Source organism: Crocuta crocuta, unplaced genomic scaffold (assembly GCF_008692635.1).
Source record: "Crocuta crocuta isolate KB4526 unplaced genomic scaffold, BGI_CrCroc_1.0 scaffold11, whole genome shotgun sequence".
Lineage (NCBI taxonomy): Eukaryota > Metazoa > Chordata > Mammalia > Carnivora > Hyaenidae > Crocuta > Crocuta crocuta.
In genome coordinates, this window is record NW_027528624.1 from 3,599,500 (window position 1) to 3,619,996 (window position 20,497).

The window sequence follows — 20,497 nt, forward strand, 5'->3', positions numbered from 1 at the left end:
GGAATATTTTTTCCCCGGAGAAACATCTATATCTTGTAAATAGAATTTTATAAACATTTGTGGAACAGAAAAACTCTCTAGTCCTTTCAAACTGCCACACTCTGGGTTGATTTATCTCATCTGTTGAAGGATACCACACTTTTTCTCCTCTGGTTGTAGCACATTTTGTGGAACTTGGGACTTCCCATCGGTCAACGTCTGGTGAGCAACCACATTTCCTAGTTGCCCATCAAATAGCTGACAACAGCCTTCGGTGTTGAGTGGGCTAAGGTGCAGGAAAGAGTCCTCTAAGTAAAAACACCCTCACCTTGACACTGGTTCAGAAGCCCACCCATAGGTGGAGGCGGCAGCCACCAGTGGGTAAAAGGATGCAGGGAGAGAGGAAGCCATGAAGGTAAGCCCTGCCCAGGCTACAGTTGCCACTGGCCAGCCCTGCTCACAATTGTCAACTATCGTGTGACCGTTCACTCAGCCTCAACATCAAGTTGGGGAAGAAACCTGTTGATATGACAGTGCCCAGCATTCAGAAGCTGAGATTAGACTCTGAGATTGCAGTGACGTTCATGCTCAATGTTGAGTCCTTTCCTAGCAGGCCTGGGCCGCTTCCAACTCCGGCCAGCGTGCTTCCTGGCTTCGCTGTCACAGTCATTGGCTGCGCAGTGAGTCACGGGAAAAGGCCAAGGGCAGGTGGGGAAGACGGTCAGAGGAACTATCCACCATGAAGCAGTAAACAAGTACTGTTCTGGGAGCCCACTGATCATTGATTGAGCACGAACGAGGTGAATCAGAAGCCAGTGCTGGCCCTGAAGTGTCCCCCTCTGGTTAGAGACAAAGCTAGATAGACTCAGAGGCCTCAGTGAGTGTCTGGGGGCCTCCCGTCCAAATCTCACATCATCCTGACTGCGAAGGCACCCTGAGAGCCTTTCCTGCCCTTTCCCACCCCCCCACACCCCGTTCTTCTCCTTGACTCCAGGCCACTGTGCTGGAGGCCGTGGTGTGCTTCTTCTCCGTCTGGTCTATCGTCGGCCTGTCGGGTTTCCACACATACCTGATCAGCTCCAACCAGACGACAAATGAAGATGTGAGTTCCCAGCGGTCTAGGGGGTGGATGTGTGCATCTGCGTCCAGAGGCGGAGGGGGGACCGGGAGAAGAGCTCAGGGGCCAAGGCCTTGCGCACATCTCATTCCAGATGTGAGCCTCTGGTAGCAAAAGGGGAATCTTTTTCATAGGTTGGTCTCCATGATCCCCAGTTGGGAATCTCTAACCTGTTTTACTTTCTGACCACATCAGTTAGATAGTAAGGTCCGCTGAGTGACCCCCATCTCCAAACTCTGAGGGAGGGGGTTATTGTCTATTCCTTCCTTTTCAGTAGTTTTGTGAGTAATTTGTCATACCTCCCCTGGAGAGAGACCACGTCCAACTGATACCTTAGGGTGAGCGAGTGAATCTGCCTTTCACATTTAACATTGTTTGAGGGGAAAGCCCCCCACCCAGAGATTAACTATTTTTGTCTAGGATTATCTGCCCATACTGAATGCAGATGGAGAGGAGATGCAAAAACGGAAAACATCATGTTGGAAACGTTCTTCATAAGCCTGGTCCTCTTTGCTCTGAATATTTAGATTCTGTCAGAAGCGTCCATTAGTACAGGAATTAAATGTCTCAGAATCAGTCGATTGCCTTAGAGGCTTGGGAAAATAGGTACTTATGAGATACAGGAGTTAAGAGAATTTTCATAGAGTAATTTGTATTTAGTAACTATGAATATTAAAATCTGTGGAATTATTTTGGCAACATTGTGAGGCTGAATTCAGACAGACTATAAATGGGGAGTTACGGGAGCCACGTTAACTCTTTTGCCTACTATTTGTTTAATTACTGGTTAGCACGCCAGCTGTATGAAAAAAATCTCCACTGGCTTATGTGAGCTGGCCTTTTGGTACCGTGTTGTTGAAACAAGAGATTATTGTCCCCAAAGAATGTTACTTTCTCCCTAATCTGACCTGCTGTTTTGGGATCTTTCCAAGTTTGGGGTAAATGCCAGTTTTCCTTGAGAAACGTGTCTCAGCTTCTCCCGGTGAAGAAATGAGTAAAGATGATTTGCATTCTTTATGAATTTCTTGTGACCCCAATCACCTAAACTTCGGCATTAATATGAAGGATGTTATATTATTCGCCCTCCTTTTCTTTCAGATTAAAGGATCTTGGTCAAATAAAAGAGGTAAAGAAAACTACAACCCCTACAGCTACGGAAATATCTTTACAAACTGCTGTGTTGCCCTGTGTGGGCCCATCTCTCCAAGGTAAGAGTCAGAGAGCCTCAGGCCTCCTCCCCCGAACCTAAAACACATGCCTGAATCCATGAGAAGAATGCAAAAGTCTCGCATGTTGAACAAATCTCTCTTCTAGTTCCCGAGCCCACGATTTGCGTTTGGTGCTGCTTTGTTTTGTTTGTAGATCAAATCTGGTCACAACCGAACTTCTTTCTTCCACAACCGGATAAAACTCCCCACCGTGGCTGGGTTGGGGCTGTATTCTTTCCAAAACCCAAGTCCCTCTGGACGGGGCATTTGTCGAGGCTGGGCCTCCCCTCGGAACTCATGCACTGCTCGCGGGTCTGCCCGGGGAAGACGGGCTCCCGCAGCCTAGGCAGACGCAGCAGGGGACAGTGCCTGTTTTTGTTCCTCCCCCGTCACCTTCTTCTCTCTCTACCCCCCCGCCCCTCTCCCCAACTCATGCTCTCTCTCAAACAAAACAACAACAACAACAAAAAGAAAACAAACAAAAAGAAAAAACCCAAGAGTGTTTTCAAGTTTCTCACTGAGCGCTCTGAGCCATGAGGGCAAAGACCCACATTCGGTTCCCTGCGTGGGTCCCCAGAGGTGTGCATGGCTGCAGGGTAGGAATGGCCACCTTTGGGGGCAGATGGTCCTCATACAAGTCTTGCAGAAGGAACGGAAAGATGGAAAGACAGAAAGGCCACTCCTAAGGTATGGTCAGGGTCAGGTCCTGCAGGCTGGGGCTAAGGAAGGGTCAACCTGCCCTTGACAGGTTTAATAGGAATGGCAAGTCTACACAGTCAAAAAGGGGCTGTGACAGAGGGTGGAGTGCAGCTTCCATGGGATACCCAGGAGGGCTTTTCAGAGGAGGGGTCCTAACTTGTCATATATTCTAAGGGATGAGTAGGAACAGGGGGATGGGAACTAAGGGAAGACAGGAAGGGGAGCGGCATGTGCAAAGGCCCTGGGGTAAGGAGAGAAACTGTAGGACGAGATACTGAAGGAGCTCGTGTGTAGGAGTGAGGGGACCACAGGGCAAAGCACAAGGTAAGGCGAGGGGAGCGCATCCAGATTAGGAGGGGCTCCTGGGCTGTTGTGAGGATTATAAGGCGACTTAGGGCAGAATGTCACAGTCTGGGAGTGTGGCCGGTCCATTAAACAGGCTGAGTGCACAGGATGAAGGCTGAGAGTTTGTTTTGTCTTCCCTGCTGCCCTTTCAGATTCTTTTGATGACCTATTCTTTTTTTTTTTTTTTTTTTTTTCTCCTGAATGAAATTTCCTGCAAGTCCCTTAATTTCTCCTGTCACTTTAAAAAAAAAAGGACTCAGGGCACTTTCATTTCCTTGAGAACCTTATTGTCTCAGTGAATAGAAGCTCCGGAGTTCACAGAAAGGCAACACGTTCCACCCCTTCGGCCACCCAGGCTGGGGTTTCAGCGTATCTTCTGGAAAGACACAGTCCCACCCTGACCCCACGCCGGCTGCCTCCCAGGGGACCTGCTTGTGGCCTCAGCCTTGCCCCGCCTCCCTGTCCCTGGCCTCAGGAGGGTGCAGGCGGCTCCTGTCCACAGCACCCTTCTCTGCTCTTTCCGCCTTCGATCTTATGCGCCCTCACAGGGGGTCCCAAACTTGGTCTGAGCTGCAGGGGGCTCCAGCACCGCTTTTCGGAAGATGGGGGTTCTTGTTGCCTATTGGTTTTTCTAAACCCCTGGGGATCCAGCAGAAACTGAGGCAGAGCCCCATTCCAAGATCTTGGCACAAGTATTGTTTTAATGCTTTGTTATTGTGCAGTCTAAACACCTGAAGGTGGCGGGTGCCGTGACTCCTATCTTCTGGGGGCCTGACAAGTAGGAGGGCAACCTCGGCCGACCAGCCCTCCGCCCTCAGGAGGGGGGATGTATGTGAGCACACTGGATGCACCTGCAGCATTTCCGGGGAGCGTGGCCCGAGCCCCAGATGGTGGGGGCCACACCAGGAGCGCCCACTTTCTAGCTGCACCTCTTCCTGCTCTTTGTAGCTCTGCCCTTAGACTCGAGGTCAACACAGAGCCCTCACCCAGGGAGGAAGGAGGGCAGCCGTTTTGCTGGCAACGTAAAGCTCCTGCCTACCTTCTGCCTGGGCAGCAGCGCCATAGGGTACAGAAGAGATGGCTTTATTGTTCGTAAATGAGGCCGCTACTCAGCAAACTTGCCTGTGGGAGACAAGGGACCCACTTCTGTCCATTCGGCCAACAAGCTTCCTCTCAGCACCTGGTGGGTGTCACTTGTGAGATGGGTGATTAAAAGGACCTGGTTCTTGCCCTGATGGAGCTTACACTCCGGGACAGACGCAGAGGCGGACACAGGTGATGCCAACATGATGTGATGCGGGTCCCCAGGTGCTCCGAGGCACAGCGGAGGGGCCCAGTCCTCTGGGGGAGAGGGGGCAGGTGATCTGGGGGAAGAAGAGAGAAAGACTGTCCTTTGGAGCTTGCAGGCTGCAGGGCAGAGGGGACTGTATCAAATCACGGCGACACCAGGCAAAAAGTGGTATGTGCCCCTCGAGGGGTCACACGCGGGGCCCAGAGAATCCAGAGAAGCAGCAAGCAAGGGCCAGGGGCTTTTGAACCTGGCCATGAGGAACGGACAGCGGGGTGGAAAGGAGAGGGACTGGGGGGCAAGAAAACCAGAGCTTGAAGGAAACACAGAGGTGGCGAAGCCCGGGTATGTGCGGCCAGGGCCGGAGCTGGGGCTGGAGCTGGGGCTGGGGCTTCCGCGCATGCGCATGCGCCGGCGCGTGCGATGGCGCATGCGCAGGCGGTGTCCTGTGCTCGTGGAAGGGACGGGCTTGGCGCGCTGCCTCTGCAGTGAGGAGGCGTGTGGGCTGAGACCTGGGACAAGTCAAGTCCTACGAGGCCTGGAGTGTTCGCAGGTGACGGAGCGGCCCCCGGAGCAGCGCCAGCGGGCGATGAGACGTTAGCAGCCCCGGGGCCGTTAGACGGAGCCCGGTGGCCATGCTAGCTGTGGTTGCGGGGGTTGGGGAGACAGGGTGGGAGCCTGCAGGCAGGTGGCAGGGAAGGAACAGATGCTAGGGAGATGCAGAGGTGAAAGGCAGACGTGACAGAATTTGGTACTGAGTGTACCGAAGATGAGTCGGGGTGTATTCCCAGGTGCGTGTGGTGGCGCCCCACACAGAGAGAGGGAGTCCCGCATGGAAATGAAAACAGTGTTGAAGGCGTCTTTGGCTTTTTAGTCACTCTCTTTCTCCATATTGTTTTGTTTTCTCTTGTAGCTTGATTGACAGAAGAGGGTACATCCAGCCTGACACACCGCAGCCGGCCACACCCTCCAATGGCATTGCCGCCTACGGGGCCACGCAGTCACAGAGCGACATGGTAGGGGTCGCCTGCAGCCGGGCCCAGGGCTCCCTGCAAAGGCTTCTCTTCTGCTTCTATGTTCACTAACCAGTAACAGACCAAGCACACCTAGAAACCTTCCCGGAACACCCATTTGCTGAAAGGCTCAGGCGAGGGAACGGAAGTATTAAATTAAGGCAAAACCCAACAAAGGATTATGGCCCCTGAGTGGTTGGCTTGTTCTGGGTTGTGGGAGGGGAAGTACGCATGCAAAAGGGCTTCCAGAAACAGCTTGTGGCACCTGGTGATGGAAAGCCCCCTTACACAGAACCAGGATGTCTCTGAGGGGTGAGATACAATTGCTCGAAGCCGGGCTGGCTGGTGGAGTGGCTGGCTGGCTGGCTAGTCCCTTTCTGTCCCTTTGCCTCAATCTGTACTCACCTCCCCACCCCCTCTTTAAGTGTACAGTGGGGTGGCCACTTCTCCCCACTTTCTGCCAGAACCTTAGCTCAGCCACGCATATCTCAACACACTTGATCAGACAAGGTGTTGTTCATTCACAGCCAAAACTGAGCGAGTGCCTCTCCAAAGAGGGCTCACAGGGGTCCTGTGAGGTATGGAATGGCATGCTTTGTTTACAGGCTGCCGGTTGGAGACTTGGGACAGGGACGAGAGTCCCTCTGTGGGCACCCGAAAGCACAGCCAGGCCTGGCTCTGACCATCCATCCCTTAAAACTCCTTAGGCACCTGGAAGGCAGTGGCTTCACTTTATCTGAAACAGATTTCCCTAAAGAAGTTCCGTGTTTCTGAAAGGGACCCCGTCTGTGGCCACCCAGGAATTGTTTGTTCTTTGTAGAAGGGAATCACCCAAACGAGAGTTTCCGTGACAAACAAGTCAAAGGCCCGCCCCCTGGGGTGGACTGGGAAAATGACAGCCTCCTGGGCACTTTGTTTCTGCTTGGAAAGAACGGCAAGGTGAAAGCCAACAGTCTCGACTGTCTGTAAGCATTCAGGGCTAAGGGAAAACACTTAATCCCAGAGACCCTGTGGCCTTGTTTATGGCCCTGGAAATAGGCTCCAGCCCCCCAGAAGCTTAGGGGTAACTTGTTGGTAGTGGTGGGGTCTAGTTGGTGCCGTTGTGCTTTGCTTCGCTAATAGAGCATCTCCTTTAAAGGAAAGTACATGCACGTCACCCTCCTCTGACAGTGGTCACAGGACATCTTGTTTTGTCCCCATTCACCCACACATGTGACCCTTAAGGGCCGCCCCCTTATTTTTCAGAAGATGAAAATGAGAACAGAGAGAGTAAAGAGAGAGGAAAGCAGGAAATGAGATTGCATTTATTTAGCACCGACTGTATTCAAAGCACTTAATCAGAATCTTGTTTAATCCAAGCCAACTATGGCAATTGGGCATGCCTGTCTCTCTCTCTCTCTCTCTCTCTCTCTCTCTCTCTTTTTTTTAAAGCTCAGAGAAGTAGATCATCTCTGCCCAAGGGCACCCAGCCACTAATTTGTGGATCCAAACCAGTCTGATGACTCTAATGCCCACGTTCACTTCATATACTTCCTTCTTCAGGTGATCAGGTGAACAGGCACTGAAGACAATTGTGTCCATGCTCAATAGTCTTTCTCAGCTATTTACAGGTGCTCAGTAAATGTCCTGGAAGAAGGAGTTCTGAACACAGCATCCACCGATCACTTCTGTGATGTGTACTTGTGTTTTCACACACTGAGCATATGACCTCTCGTTAATTCAGTAACTCTTCCTGAGTCCCTGCTGTGTGTTAGAGACTCAGCTGGTGGTAGGCATGCAGGGTCTGTGGAGTGCCGTCCATCTGCCCTCAAGGAGGCAGTGTCCAGGGACAAGACACAGACACATACGTAAAGGAAGTAGGAACCTGCACTAGGAGACCCCACCAACGGCACTGGTCCTTCTCAAAACCAATGAACTTATGTCAGTTTTACCCTGTGACTCCTGCAGTACTGATCCCACCATGCTGTACGCTTTCACTAGATTTAAAAAGTAAGCAAGGCTACCTTCAAGATGTTGACACTATTAAGCCACTTTATGTTAAGATGAGATGAGGGCATAATTTATTAATCCCACACATTTACTGAGTACCTACTATGTGCCTCTATGAGAGCGAGAGAGGGCAGGTTTAACAAAGGACGCAGGGAAGTCTGTATAGTTAATCAGAGTCATCAAACTGCTCTCATGCCCTCTGGAGTCTGGTCCAAGTTGACCGCACCGTAACCCCATTTGAAGGGCATACCCCCGAGGGCACTGGCCTGGCAGGAATGGTTCGGGTGCCACTGCCTATTCCCGCGGGAAGGCCATCTCCCAAGTAAACAGTGACCCTGAAGGCACTGGTCTTGATGCCATAAGGATTGTGTATAGAGAACACTTCCGAGATTAACAAGAAGCTTGTAATGGTGAAGCAGTTGCCATTGCTAAGCCCTTATCATTGAGTCCAAAGCATGAATTCTTTTTAAGGCATCAGTTCATCTCTGACTTGAACTCTTCTGTCAGGAAGCATGAGGGTATTTAAAACCTTGGGGCTCCTTGCCCTCGTGTTCTCCCCTCTATCTGGAGATGAGCCTCAAGTGTGGGTCCACACGCCTTAAGTGCCAGTCAGCTCGGGGTCTCAGGAAGAGCTCTGACCTGCAGTGAGTCCTGCTCAGTCCCGACCACAGGAACCATGGCGTCCTGAGTCAGGGGCTGCATGAGGACCTGTGAGCCTGGGGAACCTGCCAAGGCCGACTGCACCCCGACTTCATGCCCCCTCTGCCTCGCTCACCCATGTGGAGGCAGAAGACACCACATCCCACAGCACCATGTGTCCACAGCGCGCGCATGCGCGCGTGTGCACACACACGCGCACAAACACAAACTTCATTCGTCTCTTTGTCCAGCCATACACAGATCTTTCCTGAAGAGCTTGTAGGACAGGGTGCTGAAAGTGCCATGGGATATAAAGGAATGACCAAGGTACATGTCGTCCCCCGGGAGCCTTCCTGTACAGTAACACTCCAGCCGCCTCAACCCCAATGCCATCTGCGCCCCCTAAGTTCAGATTCATGACATTGTGCTTACACTTTTTGGACCAGTGTCTCCCCCCTCCCTCCCATGGACTCCACAGTAGAGTAGCTGCACGTCACTGAGTCCCATGGCCCACCTTCTTCCTATCAGAGACAAAAATCAAAATCCTGGTACTTCCGCTCCAGATTTGGTAAATAGCACAGTCTTGGAGACTGGTCCCTGGGTCAACATGGTCCAGCAGGGATAAAAAGGGTGTAGAGACCTCTCTTTCACATGGAAAGCACTTCATAGTCAAGCACCAGGCTTTACAGAGGCCTTTCTTACCTCCTTTTGAAGAGCATGTGGGGATTAATTGTGCAAAGAGCCAGACTTCTTACACTGTCTAGATGAGTGACCTTGACAAGTAGCTTAACCTCTCTCTGCCTCAGTGTTTTCATTCATAAAATGGGAACATATCAATACCCTTACCTTGTAGAGTTTCTATGGGGATTAAGGGAGCTAATGTATGTAAAACACTTAAAACCTTGCCTAGCACAAAGTAAGAATTATATGTAAGTATCAGCTATGTTGTTATTATTATCATCTCCCTGGTTTCCATGGTGACAAGATCAGCAGGTCAGTTTCATCCACACTGAGCAACTAGACAGCAATGGACGTGACTCGGGTGAGGGGAAGAGCCTGGATGGGAAGGAAGCCGGGAGCAAGAGCTCCATTCCTGGCTTCCACCAGTTACCTCCCTGGTTGTTAGCACGTCGTCCTGCCTCTGCGGCCCTCAGTTTCCGCCACTACAAATGGGAGGGGGACTAACGTGTCCCTAAAGCCCCAACCAGCTCAAAGCTCTCTGTGAGTCTCTGATCTTTGCAGCTTGACGGATAGGTCAGAAGAGCAGAGAACAACTTCTCAGTCCCCGTACACAGGAGAGGGAGCCACCTCCTCCTGGAAGGGGGTAAACTCTGTGACCCCTGGTTCCTCCCACGCCTCCCACCCGCCCTGACACAGACTGAGACCCAGCACCGGGTGCAGGAGTGGGGGATGTGCTGCATCTGGGCTTCATACCAGAACTGCCCCTTCTTATTTGTCTCATGTTTCTCGAATTTGTAGGATAAATCCCACCTAGCCCTGGTGTATAATCCCTTTTATATGTTGCTGGATTTGGCTTGCTAGTGTTTTGTTGAGGATGTTTACATCTATATTCATAAAAGATTTTGGTCTGCAATTTCCTTTTCTTTCAATAATTTTGTTGTTGGTATCAGGGTTAATATTAGCTTCATAGACTGAGTTGAAAAGTGTTTCTTCCTCTTCTTTTTGGAAAAGTTGCTGAGGAACTGGGATTCTTTTTAAAAGATCTGGTAGAACTCATTGGTAAAGCCATGTGGTCCCCAGCTTTTCTCTGTGGGTAGTTTTTTGATGATTGATTCACTCATTACCTATGACAGGTCCATTCAGATTTTCTATTTGTTCCTGAGTCCATTTCAATAGTATGTGTCTTTCTAGGAGTTTATTTCATGAGGTTTCCTAATTTGTTGCCATTGTCTCTTTGGTCAAAGGGCAGTATTGTCTTATGGAAATAGGCGAAAGGAAGAAAAAATAAGCCTGAAAAAGTAAAAGCAAATAGAAAATGAGAGTAATTTGCAGATGTGAAGGGAGAGGGAGGAAGTAGCCATGGGCCGTGGTGAGAGTGAAGGAACATGTGCAGTAAGCCCTGAAGGGGAGAATTGATGTTTTGTGTTCCTCATGTGCTGTGAGATGCACATTACGCCCCAGAGGAGAGAGCTGGGGGCCTCTAGCCAAGTGGCTTCAGCCCCGGCTGCGGGCCCCACGCTGTTTGCTTTGCTTTACTCCTACTTGGAGTAAGTAACGCCAGGACCAAGAGAAATCTACATACCAAGCAGTTTCCAGGAATTGTCAAAATCTGGAGCTAAAATATTTACTGATTGAGAATAAACTAATTCTTTGAGGCAAACTGTAACATTCCTTCCTTTCGTTTGACTGGCTTAGTTTGCCTGTAACAGACACGACCACCAGTATCCCTACACACTGAGCCAGCACACCAGGACCAGCGGTGTCTGGAAAGAAGGAACCTGAAGCCCTCCAGGTTTTCTAGCGTCTGATGTAGCAGTGGACACCCCGGCCCTCACCTTTTGCTCTTTTGGAAACATGCATGATCACTAAGAGCAATTTGTCCACAAGCAATCCACTGTCTTCCTTTTTATCTCTCTGTTTCATTCACTGGATATAATTAGAGCTCATGATCAATTAAAAAAAAAAAAAGGTCTTGTTTTCTAATCCCTAATCAGACAAATGTGAAAACTGGCTTTAAATCCCTTAAAGTTGAATTTGTCAGAATCACAAAGTAAATTTCAGGCAGTTCTAAAAGTGGAACCAAGTTTATTTGGTAGAGAATTGTACTATGGTCAAGTGCATCTCTGCTGGGGTTTATCACTCTTTGTAATTGGCAGAGTGTGGACAGTGTTGACACTATTATTGCAAGGATTATCTCATTTAATCCCCATAACAACCTGCAGAGTATCCCCATTTTACAAAGCATGAAATGGAGGCCATGGGATAATGACCGGCCTGCTCAGAGTCACACAGCCAGTGGTTCAAGACCTGGCTGCATTCCACTAATTCAGCTTCAAAAAGCCCTCAAATTGGTGTCAGCTGAACATCGTCAGATCTGGCCCTTACGGCTGGTGGCTCAGTTTACCTCAGTCCAGTGGGCCTCAGCCTCAGATGCACGTTAGAATCACAACGCTGATATCCTGAGCCCAGTGAAGTCAGACTCCTCTGGAGGTGATTCTAATCATCAGCCCGCACTGAAAATCGTCCCCGCAGCCTCAGAGTCTCCTGAACGGTACAAGCTTGGGTTGAAAGGAATGATTTTTGAGCCCTATTTTGCTTTAACACCAAGAAAGCTTTTTTGAAAAACCTTAGGCCAGTTTGGCTCAACTAAGACATGATCTGTTTAGAGAACATTCATATTCAGGTGCCGGGAGATTTCAGCAGAACGTGCTAGCAAACGAGAGGCCAGGGAGTCGTGTAACTCCCAACAACAAGTGCTTGGATTTCAGGCAGAGCTTCCTGGAGGAGATGACGTCCGAGCCAAATATTAAAAGATTGATGACAACGACTAGCCGCCCAGCGGTGGGAGAGATGCTCCAGGCAGAGCACAGACAGAGGCCCAGGCACACGTGGGGCCGACCCGTGCGCCTGTGTGGGAGCGGGAGGCCGGAGTTACCTGGTGGGGGTTGCAAAGCAGGCGGAGCCAAGGCAGGAGAGGAAGCGTGTGAAGAGCCCTGGGTGCCTTAAAACTAGCGTGACTTTTGTTCTATGCATGGCACGGAGCCACTGCAGAGACTCAGTTTAGTGAGTAGCACCATCAGATTTTCACGTGGGGTAGAATGGAGCCTAGGAGGCTCTTTGGGGCAAAAGGGGGGCGCCGGGGCTGGCCAGGACAGCAGAAAAGAGGCACCAATAGTCTGGGACTTGAAGATGGAGTCACGGGGGAGGTCTGGGGACAAGAAGCCAGGGATGGTCCCGCCTTTCAGCTTGGTGACAAGGTGATCGTACAAGTCATCAAAGGGAGACACAGGAAGAGGGGCAGGTTAGGGGGTGCTGGCTGTGGCGTTTGGGTGCCCACAGATAGCTGGGGGGTGGGTTGGCGAGGTGCCCACAGGTCGCTGGGGGGTGGTTTGGCGAGGTGCCCTGCAGGTAGCTGGGAAAGCCTAGAGACGGCTTGCTTCCCTGTACTTACAGAAGAGTAACATGGTTTGTAGAAATTCACTTAGAAACAGTAGAGATGTGAGTTGACTTTGTTAGTTATCCTAGAAGTATCAGTTGATCTGGCATTTTTTTAAAAAAGCTGTGAGTTGCTCATGTTTGTCACCTGAGATACTAACCTGATTTCATCTCGTGCTGGAAGATCATTTTTTGAAAATCAACATTAATTCTCTTTTTCTAACTTTCTCTCCCCTGCCTCCCGTCAGCTGTGCCCTCGCCAAGTCAAATCGAGTCTCTTGGTCTAACTGGATAGTAGTGAGGATGACAGAGTAAAGCCAAAAGACAATGATAGGAAAAGCTTTGCAAATAGAGTTAAGTACTTGGCACGGCAGGGAAAGGTGTAGGGAGAGAGCCCGGTGTGGCATCACTGCGCCTGGGCTGGCCTTCGCCAGTCCTGACACTGGCGGCTGGGGCATCATGGGAAACCTGTAACCCCAAGAGCCTCCAGTTCCTAAACCATGAAGTAGCATGGGGAGGGTGGTGCTCACCTTCCTGGGTGGTGGCTGGAGCTGACCGAGACCCGGTGTGCCCCACTCTCCCCGCCCCAGGGAATGACACAGCCTGACACATAGGAGGTGCTCATTAAATGTTCAATTGAGTGTGTGTGAAAGTTTCCCTCAAGGGCCTTCTCCTGAGGATTTCTGCACAAATACTAGTTTGTTTCTCTCTTCTTCCCACACCTCATTCCTTCCTCACTCCGATTTCCTCACATCTGTAAAACGCTCCTCTGTGAATATGGAACTAGGGACCAGAGGGACAGAGTTCTCTTTGGTGCAGTGACAGCCTTCATAGGATCAAATTAGTCCTTGGGCCGGGAGACCAGAGGTCACGGCCCTCCCCACTGGACCCTGTCAGCAAAGTGCCTGTGTGCTTTTCCAGGGACTATGAAACGTTTTAAGACCTGAGAAAAACATGACAAGCTCTAAAACATGCAAACTACAAAATCAAAATTAATAAATGTTTAATGTCTACAAGACCCATGATGATGTCAACTTCATGTTAATTTAATTAATTAAATTTAGCTTTCATGGAAGTGTTACCACATTTTAGAAGTGACTTGTGGGCTAGGTTTCTCTCACTTTATGATAATTCCCAAGCACGTGTATGATTATACAGAAATCAGGGGCGCCTGGGTGGCTTAGTCAGTTAAGCGTCCGACTTTCGCTTAGGTCATGATCTTGCGGTTCGTGGGTTCGAGCCCCGCGTCGGGCTCTGTGCTGACTGCCAGCTCAGAGCCTGGAGCCTGTTTCAGTCTGTGACTCCCTCTCTCTCTGACCCTCCCCTGCTCACGCTGTCTCTCTCTCTCTCTCTCTCTCCTAGAAATAAATAAAAAAAAAAACATTTAAAAAAAAAAAGAAATCATTTACCAATTATAAAGTGGGCTGCCCATAAATCTAAAAGTGAACTGACTTGGAGCCCCACACACTGTCTACCTCCCCATGCTGCCTGTGTTATGAGAAACCCGCTTGGCGTACAGCTGAGAGAACTCTTCCTGGTCTCAAGGCTCCTACCCACTACTGACAGTGCCCCCCAAATATATCAGAACATCTTCAGGGGAGGCTGGATGTGAACACCCCCATGGGGGAAAGATGAGATGTGTTTTGTATGGCCCTGTAGGTCAGAACCAGGACTAGATGCAAATCCTGCCCAGTCCACGAGGGAAATGCCCAACACTCAGAAGCCCCCACCCCAAAGATCTTTAGGGTGGGGGAGTTAGCACCCCCACCATTTGGGGTTGGGGATGGTTGTTTAGTGCCTAAGTGATCCCTCTACTACAAATTCCTGAGGAAGAAAATGTTAGAAAAGTAATGAAGGGCTATCTAAAGCATTAAAAGGGTGTGTGTAACTTCAGTAGAGCCTCTGTCATCTGAAGGCCAATGACATTCTAAGCAGCCACACTGGAATTACTTGCAGATCACATTTTCATTGTTCCTGTTTTCCTCATTGCTGGCTTTTATTATTACCTAAAATTGAAGTTCTTTCCACATATACACAGTCAGGACATCCAGTTATGACCCAGTTTTTAGTATGTATATTTCAATTGCTTGCCAAATAATTGAAGCTCTGTATAGCACTGGGGTCAGAGTTTATGCTCACATCTGACACTTGTAACTAAAAGATCCTTTGCAACCACATGCTACCCACAAAGCTAAGAACCATAGTTCATGGCCCATTAGAACTTTTGTTTGTTAGAAGATCATTGGTTACATTTACTTAATCTAATTTTTAATTGCCCTTTAATCCAATATCAAAAAAGACTGCATCTAGCAGTTACATGATTTATTAAAATAAATTTGTGAATAAATATTGCAGAACTCTCAACGCATCATCTGAAAAATCTAACATAGTAGAAAAAGTAACTTACACACACTTAAATGGTAATGTTAAGTGACAGAATAAAAAGGAAGCTCTCCTCCTAACCTACATTTTAGGTGAATTTTAAAAGTTTATAGCGTTTCTGTGGCTGTAAATGAGCACTCACAAGACCCGAGAACACGGCTTCACAGCCAAGCAGAAATAAATGGTGCCCAGTGCTAGTACTTTTGACAGAATTGGAGCAGAAGAAATAAATAATTTCATTCACTCTTAATTTGTATACAAAACCGTCTAGAAAACTCCCAGATTTGCTTTTCACAGCACTTGATCTGTGTGCTAGGTTTATTTCAAACAAAGAGCCAGCCAGAGTGAAATCAAATGTCTTCCAGCACGAGCAATTTTATTTGAAAATCTGCAGAAACAGAAAATAAGTGATATCTATGGTGTTTTCAGATTAAATGATAATGTGTGCAACATCCGAACATCCGAACCATAAACTTCTTTGCAAGTTAGATGCAGAGATTCATGTGGGCAGTAAATCAGCCAGCCGCCAGGCGCGGCACTGCAGCCACAGCAAATGCTCCAGCGTACCTATCAGTGGTCATTTGATGCTGCAGCAGAAGGCTCTTCCCACAGACCCTCTTGCAAGCAATCAGGCTTCTGTTCCATTGGAATTCAGCATTTGGATGATTTTTGACTTTTAAATGGCAATTTCATATGATTCAACCTGATATTGATAAATAGGAACCTTTAAAGTGTTGTTTTGGAATGATCGCATGAGTTTCTCAATTTCCTATTTGTAGTAGAGGGATTGCCACTGCCCAATATCCATGTGTTTATTGGTTTTTCTTAAGATTATATAACTGGTTAGATAAAATAATACACTGATGGGGGTCTTGGTATTTGTGCTGGAGTATAAGCCCTGCTACAAGTTGTCAGGAAAAAGCAAGCAGTGATGTCTCCCCCTACTGGTTGAAGAGAGGAGTTGGCAAATGAAAAGCCAAGGAGGTGGGGGGTGGCGGAAGCATCTAAGAGAAAACAGGTAGGAGGAAGAGAGGAAAGGGAGAAGAGGCAGACGTGAAGGTGAAGAGAGCAGAAAAAGAGAAGTGGGAGGGGAAACCCATGAAAAGAAAAGGTGGAGGAGAAAGCAGAGAAGAGAATTGGGAAGGCCAGAAAGAAAGAAAATTAAGTAGAAAAATCAAGAAATGGGCAAATAGGAATCAGAAGCAAAGGTAAAAAGGAGGAGGTATACGAACACGAACATCTTTTCACGGGTCATCTCCACAGTAACCCTGACAATACTAGCCAAGTTCTCAAATGGGATTGCAGCCATAAAGGTTTATCAACCCACCCTCCTGGGGATTCGTGCAAAATGAGGAAAAGTTCTGAGCTTTAAACAAATTTGGATGTCTCCTAATCATTGAGTCTTTTCTAAGAAGATGTTCCAAAATGCCAAAATAGTATGAGAATTATAGTCATTGTACTATCCGTGGTTGGAATCTGATAAAAATTCATAGCCCCATAGAGCCAATAGGAAGCTTTATATGGACAAAATCCGGTAGAACAAAGCTTGGTCCCTGGGTACCCCCTAATGGATTGATCATCCAGAGGAAAATCGGTTTGAATGTGGCAAATTATCTTCAAAGTTATGGGTGCAGCAGGATTTAGACACTTAGGTTCATGGTCCCAGTAACTGTGCTCACTGATATCACCACCACAGGTTAAACCGGTGGGTAGTGGTGCAGGACAAAGAGTAAGTTAATTATTAATGTGAAACCGCATTTCCCTAGAACAAAGGAAACTCCGTAACTATACTCAGAAAGACAGTCCTCTTTTAAAATGTTTAAAGAACTCTATAGAGGAGGTGCTTGAAGTCCATTAACACAAGTCGGAGTTCAGAATAATCATTTTGAAAATATTTCTGGATGACTTATATTTAGTTTTTTTTTAATTAAATGGTTTAGGCTAAATTTATTTCCATGTATTTAAGTCCCTAGGCTTCACCCCTGGTAAACTGGACAGCATTTTCAACAGTCAGCTGGGAGGCTGAGCATGGATTTGTTACCGTTTTAACAAGTTGCCAGTTTGGCCACAGGAAAATGCCAATAGGTGTACACAGGATTGGCCCCAGGTTTGGAGGGGGCTTTCTCTTTATAAGAAAGAAAACAGCATGCAGGAACCAGGCCTTGGAGGGGCCCTATCCTAAGCCTCATGGTTTCAGAGTAAGCCCACCCCAGGTACGCGCAGGCTTGTTGGAGTCAGCAGGGATGTTAGTGTAAGGCCTCGGAGGACACGTTCAGCCCCACTTCACCTCCGGAAGTTCTGGAGGGGGCCCGCCCCTGGGTCCTGCTGTGGGCATGGCTGGAGGAGTGTGATCAGGGAGGAGGAAATGGACAGTGACCTGGAGAGAGGAGGAAGAAGGCGGGGGCAACCGTCTCCTCTTGCCTGCACCCCTGACCTTGAAAATCTCCAGCTCTGCCCTCTAACAGAATACCTGAGCCTATAAGAGTCTGTCTTGCACTGATCCCTAAAATAGAATTTGCCAATTAGGTTTCAGTTAAAAAAAAAAAAAAAAAAGGCCTCCTGCAGGTCAACAGAGACAAGCAAATCTGATTTGCAGTTTTATCTTTCCTCAGAGCTGAGGGTACTGTATAGACAGAAGGTATGAGGAATAGCGAGGGCTCCAGGAGGGAGGACTGAGAACAAGATTCCAGAACCCAGAAGAGGGCCTGCTGTCTGCAGCTCTGGGCTGGGCTCTGGGGTTGCCGGCCGGCCTGCGCACAGGCTGCACTGAGCCCAGGGAAAGGGAGGCAGTGTGGGAGCTCAGCTGTCCGTAAGAATACCAAGTGGTGATTTTCACAAAACGTTCTTTGCAAAGCACAATATATCCAAAGCCCTGGATCAGTTTGCAGAAGATGAATATGATTCATCAGAAAGTTGCTCTTCCTCGCCTCTGCCCTGTCAAGACAGAGCTGATGTGCTGGACCAAATGGACAGTACTGGAGAGCATGGCCCAGCCTGCCCGCAGCCCCCATGTGCGCCTCTGCACTTCCCACCAGAAAGCCCCTCCACGCCAAGCTGAAACCCCCTGCGAGAGCAGCCTCGTGGGAAAACACCCTTGTGGCAAAACCGCATAGTTGTGCTTGGGAAGATGAGTATAGGGAGTACAGATGTGACCGGCCTTCCAGCCCAGGCCCCAGGCTCTGGGTGTTGCTGAGCTCCCTGGACTGAGATGAAGGCCAAGAGAAAAGTGAGGGTCTCCTTACCACGGACCACTACTTGGCAATGAGAAAGAATGAAATCTTGCCATTGGCAACAATGTGGATGGAACTGGAGGACATTATGCTAAGTGAAATAAGTCCGAGAAAGATATGTTTTCAGTCCTATGTGGAATTTGAGAAACTTAATAGAAGACCATGGGGGAAGGGAAGGGAAGGGAAGGGGAAAAAATAGTTTCAAACAGAGAGGGAGGCAAACCATAAGAGACTTTTAAAGACAGAGACAAACGGAAGGTGATGGGGGCGTGGGGGAGAGGGGCAAGTGGGTGACGGGCATTGAGGAGGGCACTTGTTTGGATGAGCACTGGGTGTTGTATGTAAGCGATGAATCATGGGAAACTACTCCTGAAACCAAGAGCATACTGTATATGCTGTATGTTAGCCAACTTGATAAAAAATTATATTTAGAAGAAGAAAAAAAATGAGGGTCTCCCAGGGGACTGGCTTTCCTTCCTTTTTTTAAATTTGTTTTAATGTTTTTATTTATTTATTTATTTTTGAGAGAGAGAGATAGAGACAGCATGAGCAGGAGAGGGTCAGAGAGAGAGGGAGATACAGAATCTGAAACAGGCTCCAGGCTCTGAGATAGCTGTCAGCACGGAGCCCAGTGCGGGGCTCAAACCCACAAACCATGAGACCATGACCTGAGCCAAAGGCGGACGCTTAACCGACTGAGCCACCCAGGCACCCCTGGCTTTCCTTTTTTAAAGAGCTCTACTCTTGCCCGGAATCAAGGTCTTTTGCCCTCTAAAGCCTGTGAGTTCATAAGAGACTACAGCTCTTCCTTTTCCTCCTCTGGGCAGCGGGGTACCACTTGTGATTGTAGAAAGACACCCATTATACACACAGGAGCAAATGAAAGAAAAGCCTAAGGAGTCAGAACTTCTGATGAATTCTCTCTCCTCCCTAAAGGCCACGTGGTGCATGGTGTGGGCTGTTCCCTTCCTGGAGGTGGGTGAGTGACAGCAGTCCTGAGTATCCCCTTGGCAGGAAGTGAGGCACCTCCTTTGCAAACCCATTAGCACAGATTCTACAGTAACTCAGGGGTTCTGAAAAAGAGAAGAGAGGATAATAAGACAAGGAACATTTATTAAGCACCTACTATGTGTCACATGCAGTAGTAGAAAGAGATTTGTAGTCAGGCAGACTCAGCCCCGGGTTTGCCTCACACCGATTCTCCCTCCTTCCCATGGAAGAATGGTTCCTGAAACTCTCTGAGGAGTTACTACACATGCTCAAGTTCAAGGTGTCTGCATGCCATCGAAATCTCTTCTGGATGATCTGAAACCTGCCCCCATGGTCAAGGGAGGGTTTACAGAGGACCAGAGATTCACATTCGATTGGCCAAAAGTGTGTTCACACCATTTCCTTTGCCCAGTGAGGGAGGCAAAGGACACGAGGTGTAATACGATGTAAGAACGCTGAGGAGAGAAGGAAGTCTCTTGTAAAATGTTGGCATTTTCTTTCACAGATTAAAAATAAAAAGCCACAGAAGCTCAATTAATGGTTCTTGAAGCTGATGGAAAGTTAGCAGTGGGGAATTCTAGGGCTTTGTGAACAGTCTGCCCAGACCCCGAGGAGCTTCTCTTTCTTTCTTTTTGTAGTAAAATATACAGAACGTACAATTTACCACTTTAACCATTTTTAATCGTATAGTTCAGTGGCAATAAGTACCCTCACATTGTTGTGCAAAGATCACTACCCTCCATCTCCAGGACCCTTCATCTCTCAAACCTGGGACTCTGTCCCCGTGAACACCAGCTCCCTCCCCCTCCCTTCCCCCCCACAACCGCCCTTCTCTCTACTCTCTGTTTTTACAAAGGTAACTGCCGTAGGTACTACTGTAAGTGGAAACGTAGAATATTTGCCCATTTGTGACCGACTTACTTCACTTAGTGTGACGTCCTCAGGGTTCATCTGTGTCGGAGTGTGTGTTAGGATTTCCTTCCTTTTTATGTCTCAGTAGTGGTCCGTTGTTCATCCCACATTTTGTTCATTCATCCTTTGATGGACTGTTGCTTCTGCCTTTGGGCTGTGGCTCTTGTGAATCAGGCTGCGGTGAACTAGGTCTCCAGGCCACTATGTTTTTAAAACAATAGAGAAAAAGTGGTTTTCAGCGTCTGAAAGACAGCCACTTCAGACTGCTCCAGGTGGTAGAGCCTGTGACTCTATCTGCAGGCTTGTGTCTGCCAACAGGGACCAGGTGCATGGCAGCCTCTGGCTGCGTGTAACTCCCTGGGCGGCTGCGGGGGTCAGTACTCTCAGTGAAGGCGTATTTAGATGCCGGGTGTTTGCACTCACCACTTCTGTGCTGGGCGTCTCCGGATGAAACCGGGCGGCTGTGCAGGCTCTCTTCCCTGTCTGACTGAGGTGTCACTAATGGGTCTCTCTCTTTCTCTCTTGATCCTGCCCTTCCCTGGCCCCCCGTGCCCCCTTCCCTCCCCACCCTGTGCCCTTCTCATCCCCAC

At 48.7% G+C, this 20,497-nt stretch overlaps 1 protein-coding gene across 1 annotated transcript in view; it reads left to right on the forward strand.

Annotated features, from left to right (window-relative positions):
* ZDHHC14 (zDHHC palmitoyltransferase 14) overlaps positions 1 to 20,497 on the forward strand; it is a 120,127-nt gene that overhangs the window by 98,356 nt on the left and 1,274 nt on the right. The window contains exons 6-8 of the mRNA XM_077755071.1: positions 979 to 1,081; positions 2,195 to 2,304; positions 5,550 to 5,652. Coding sequence (XP_077611197.1) covers positions 979 to 1,081; positions 2,195 to 2,304; positions 5,550 to 5,652 — 316 coding nt within the window. The remainder of the gene's footprint in view (positions 1 to 978; positions 1,082 to 2,194; positions 2,305 to 5,549; positions 5,653 to 20,497) is intronic.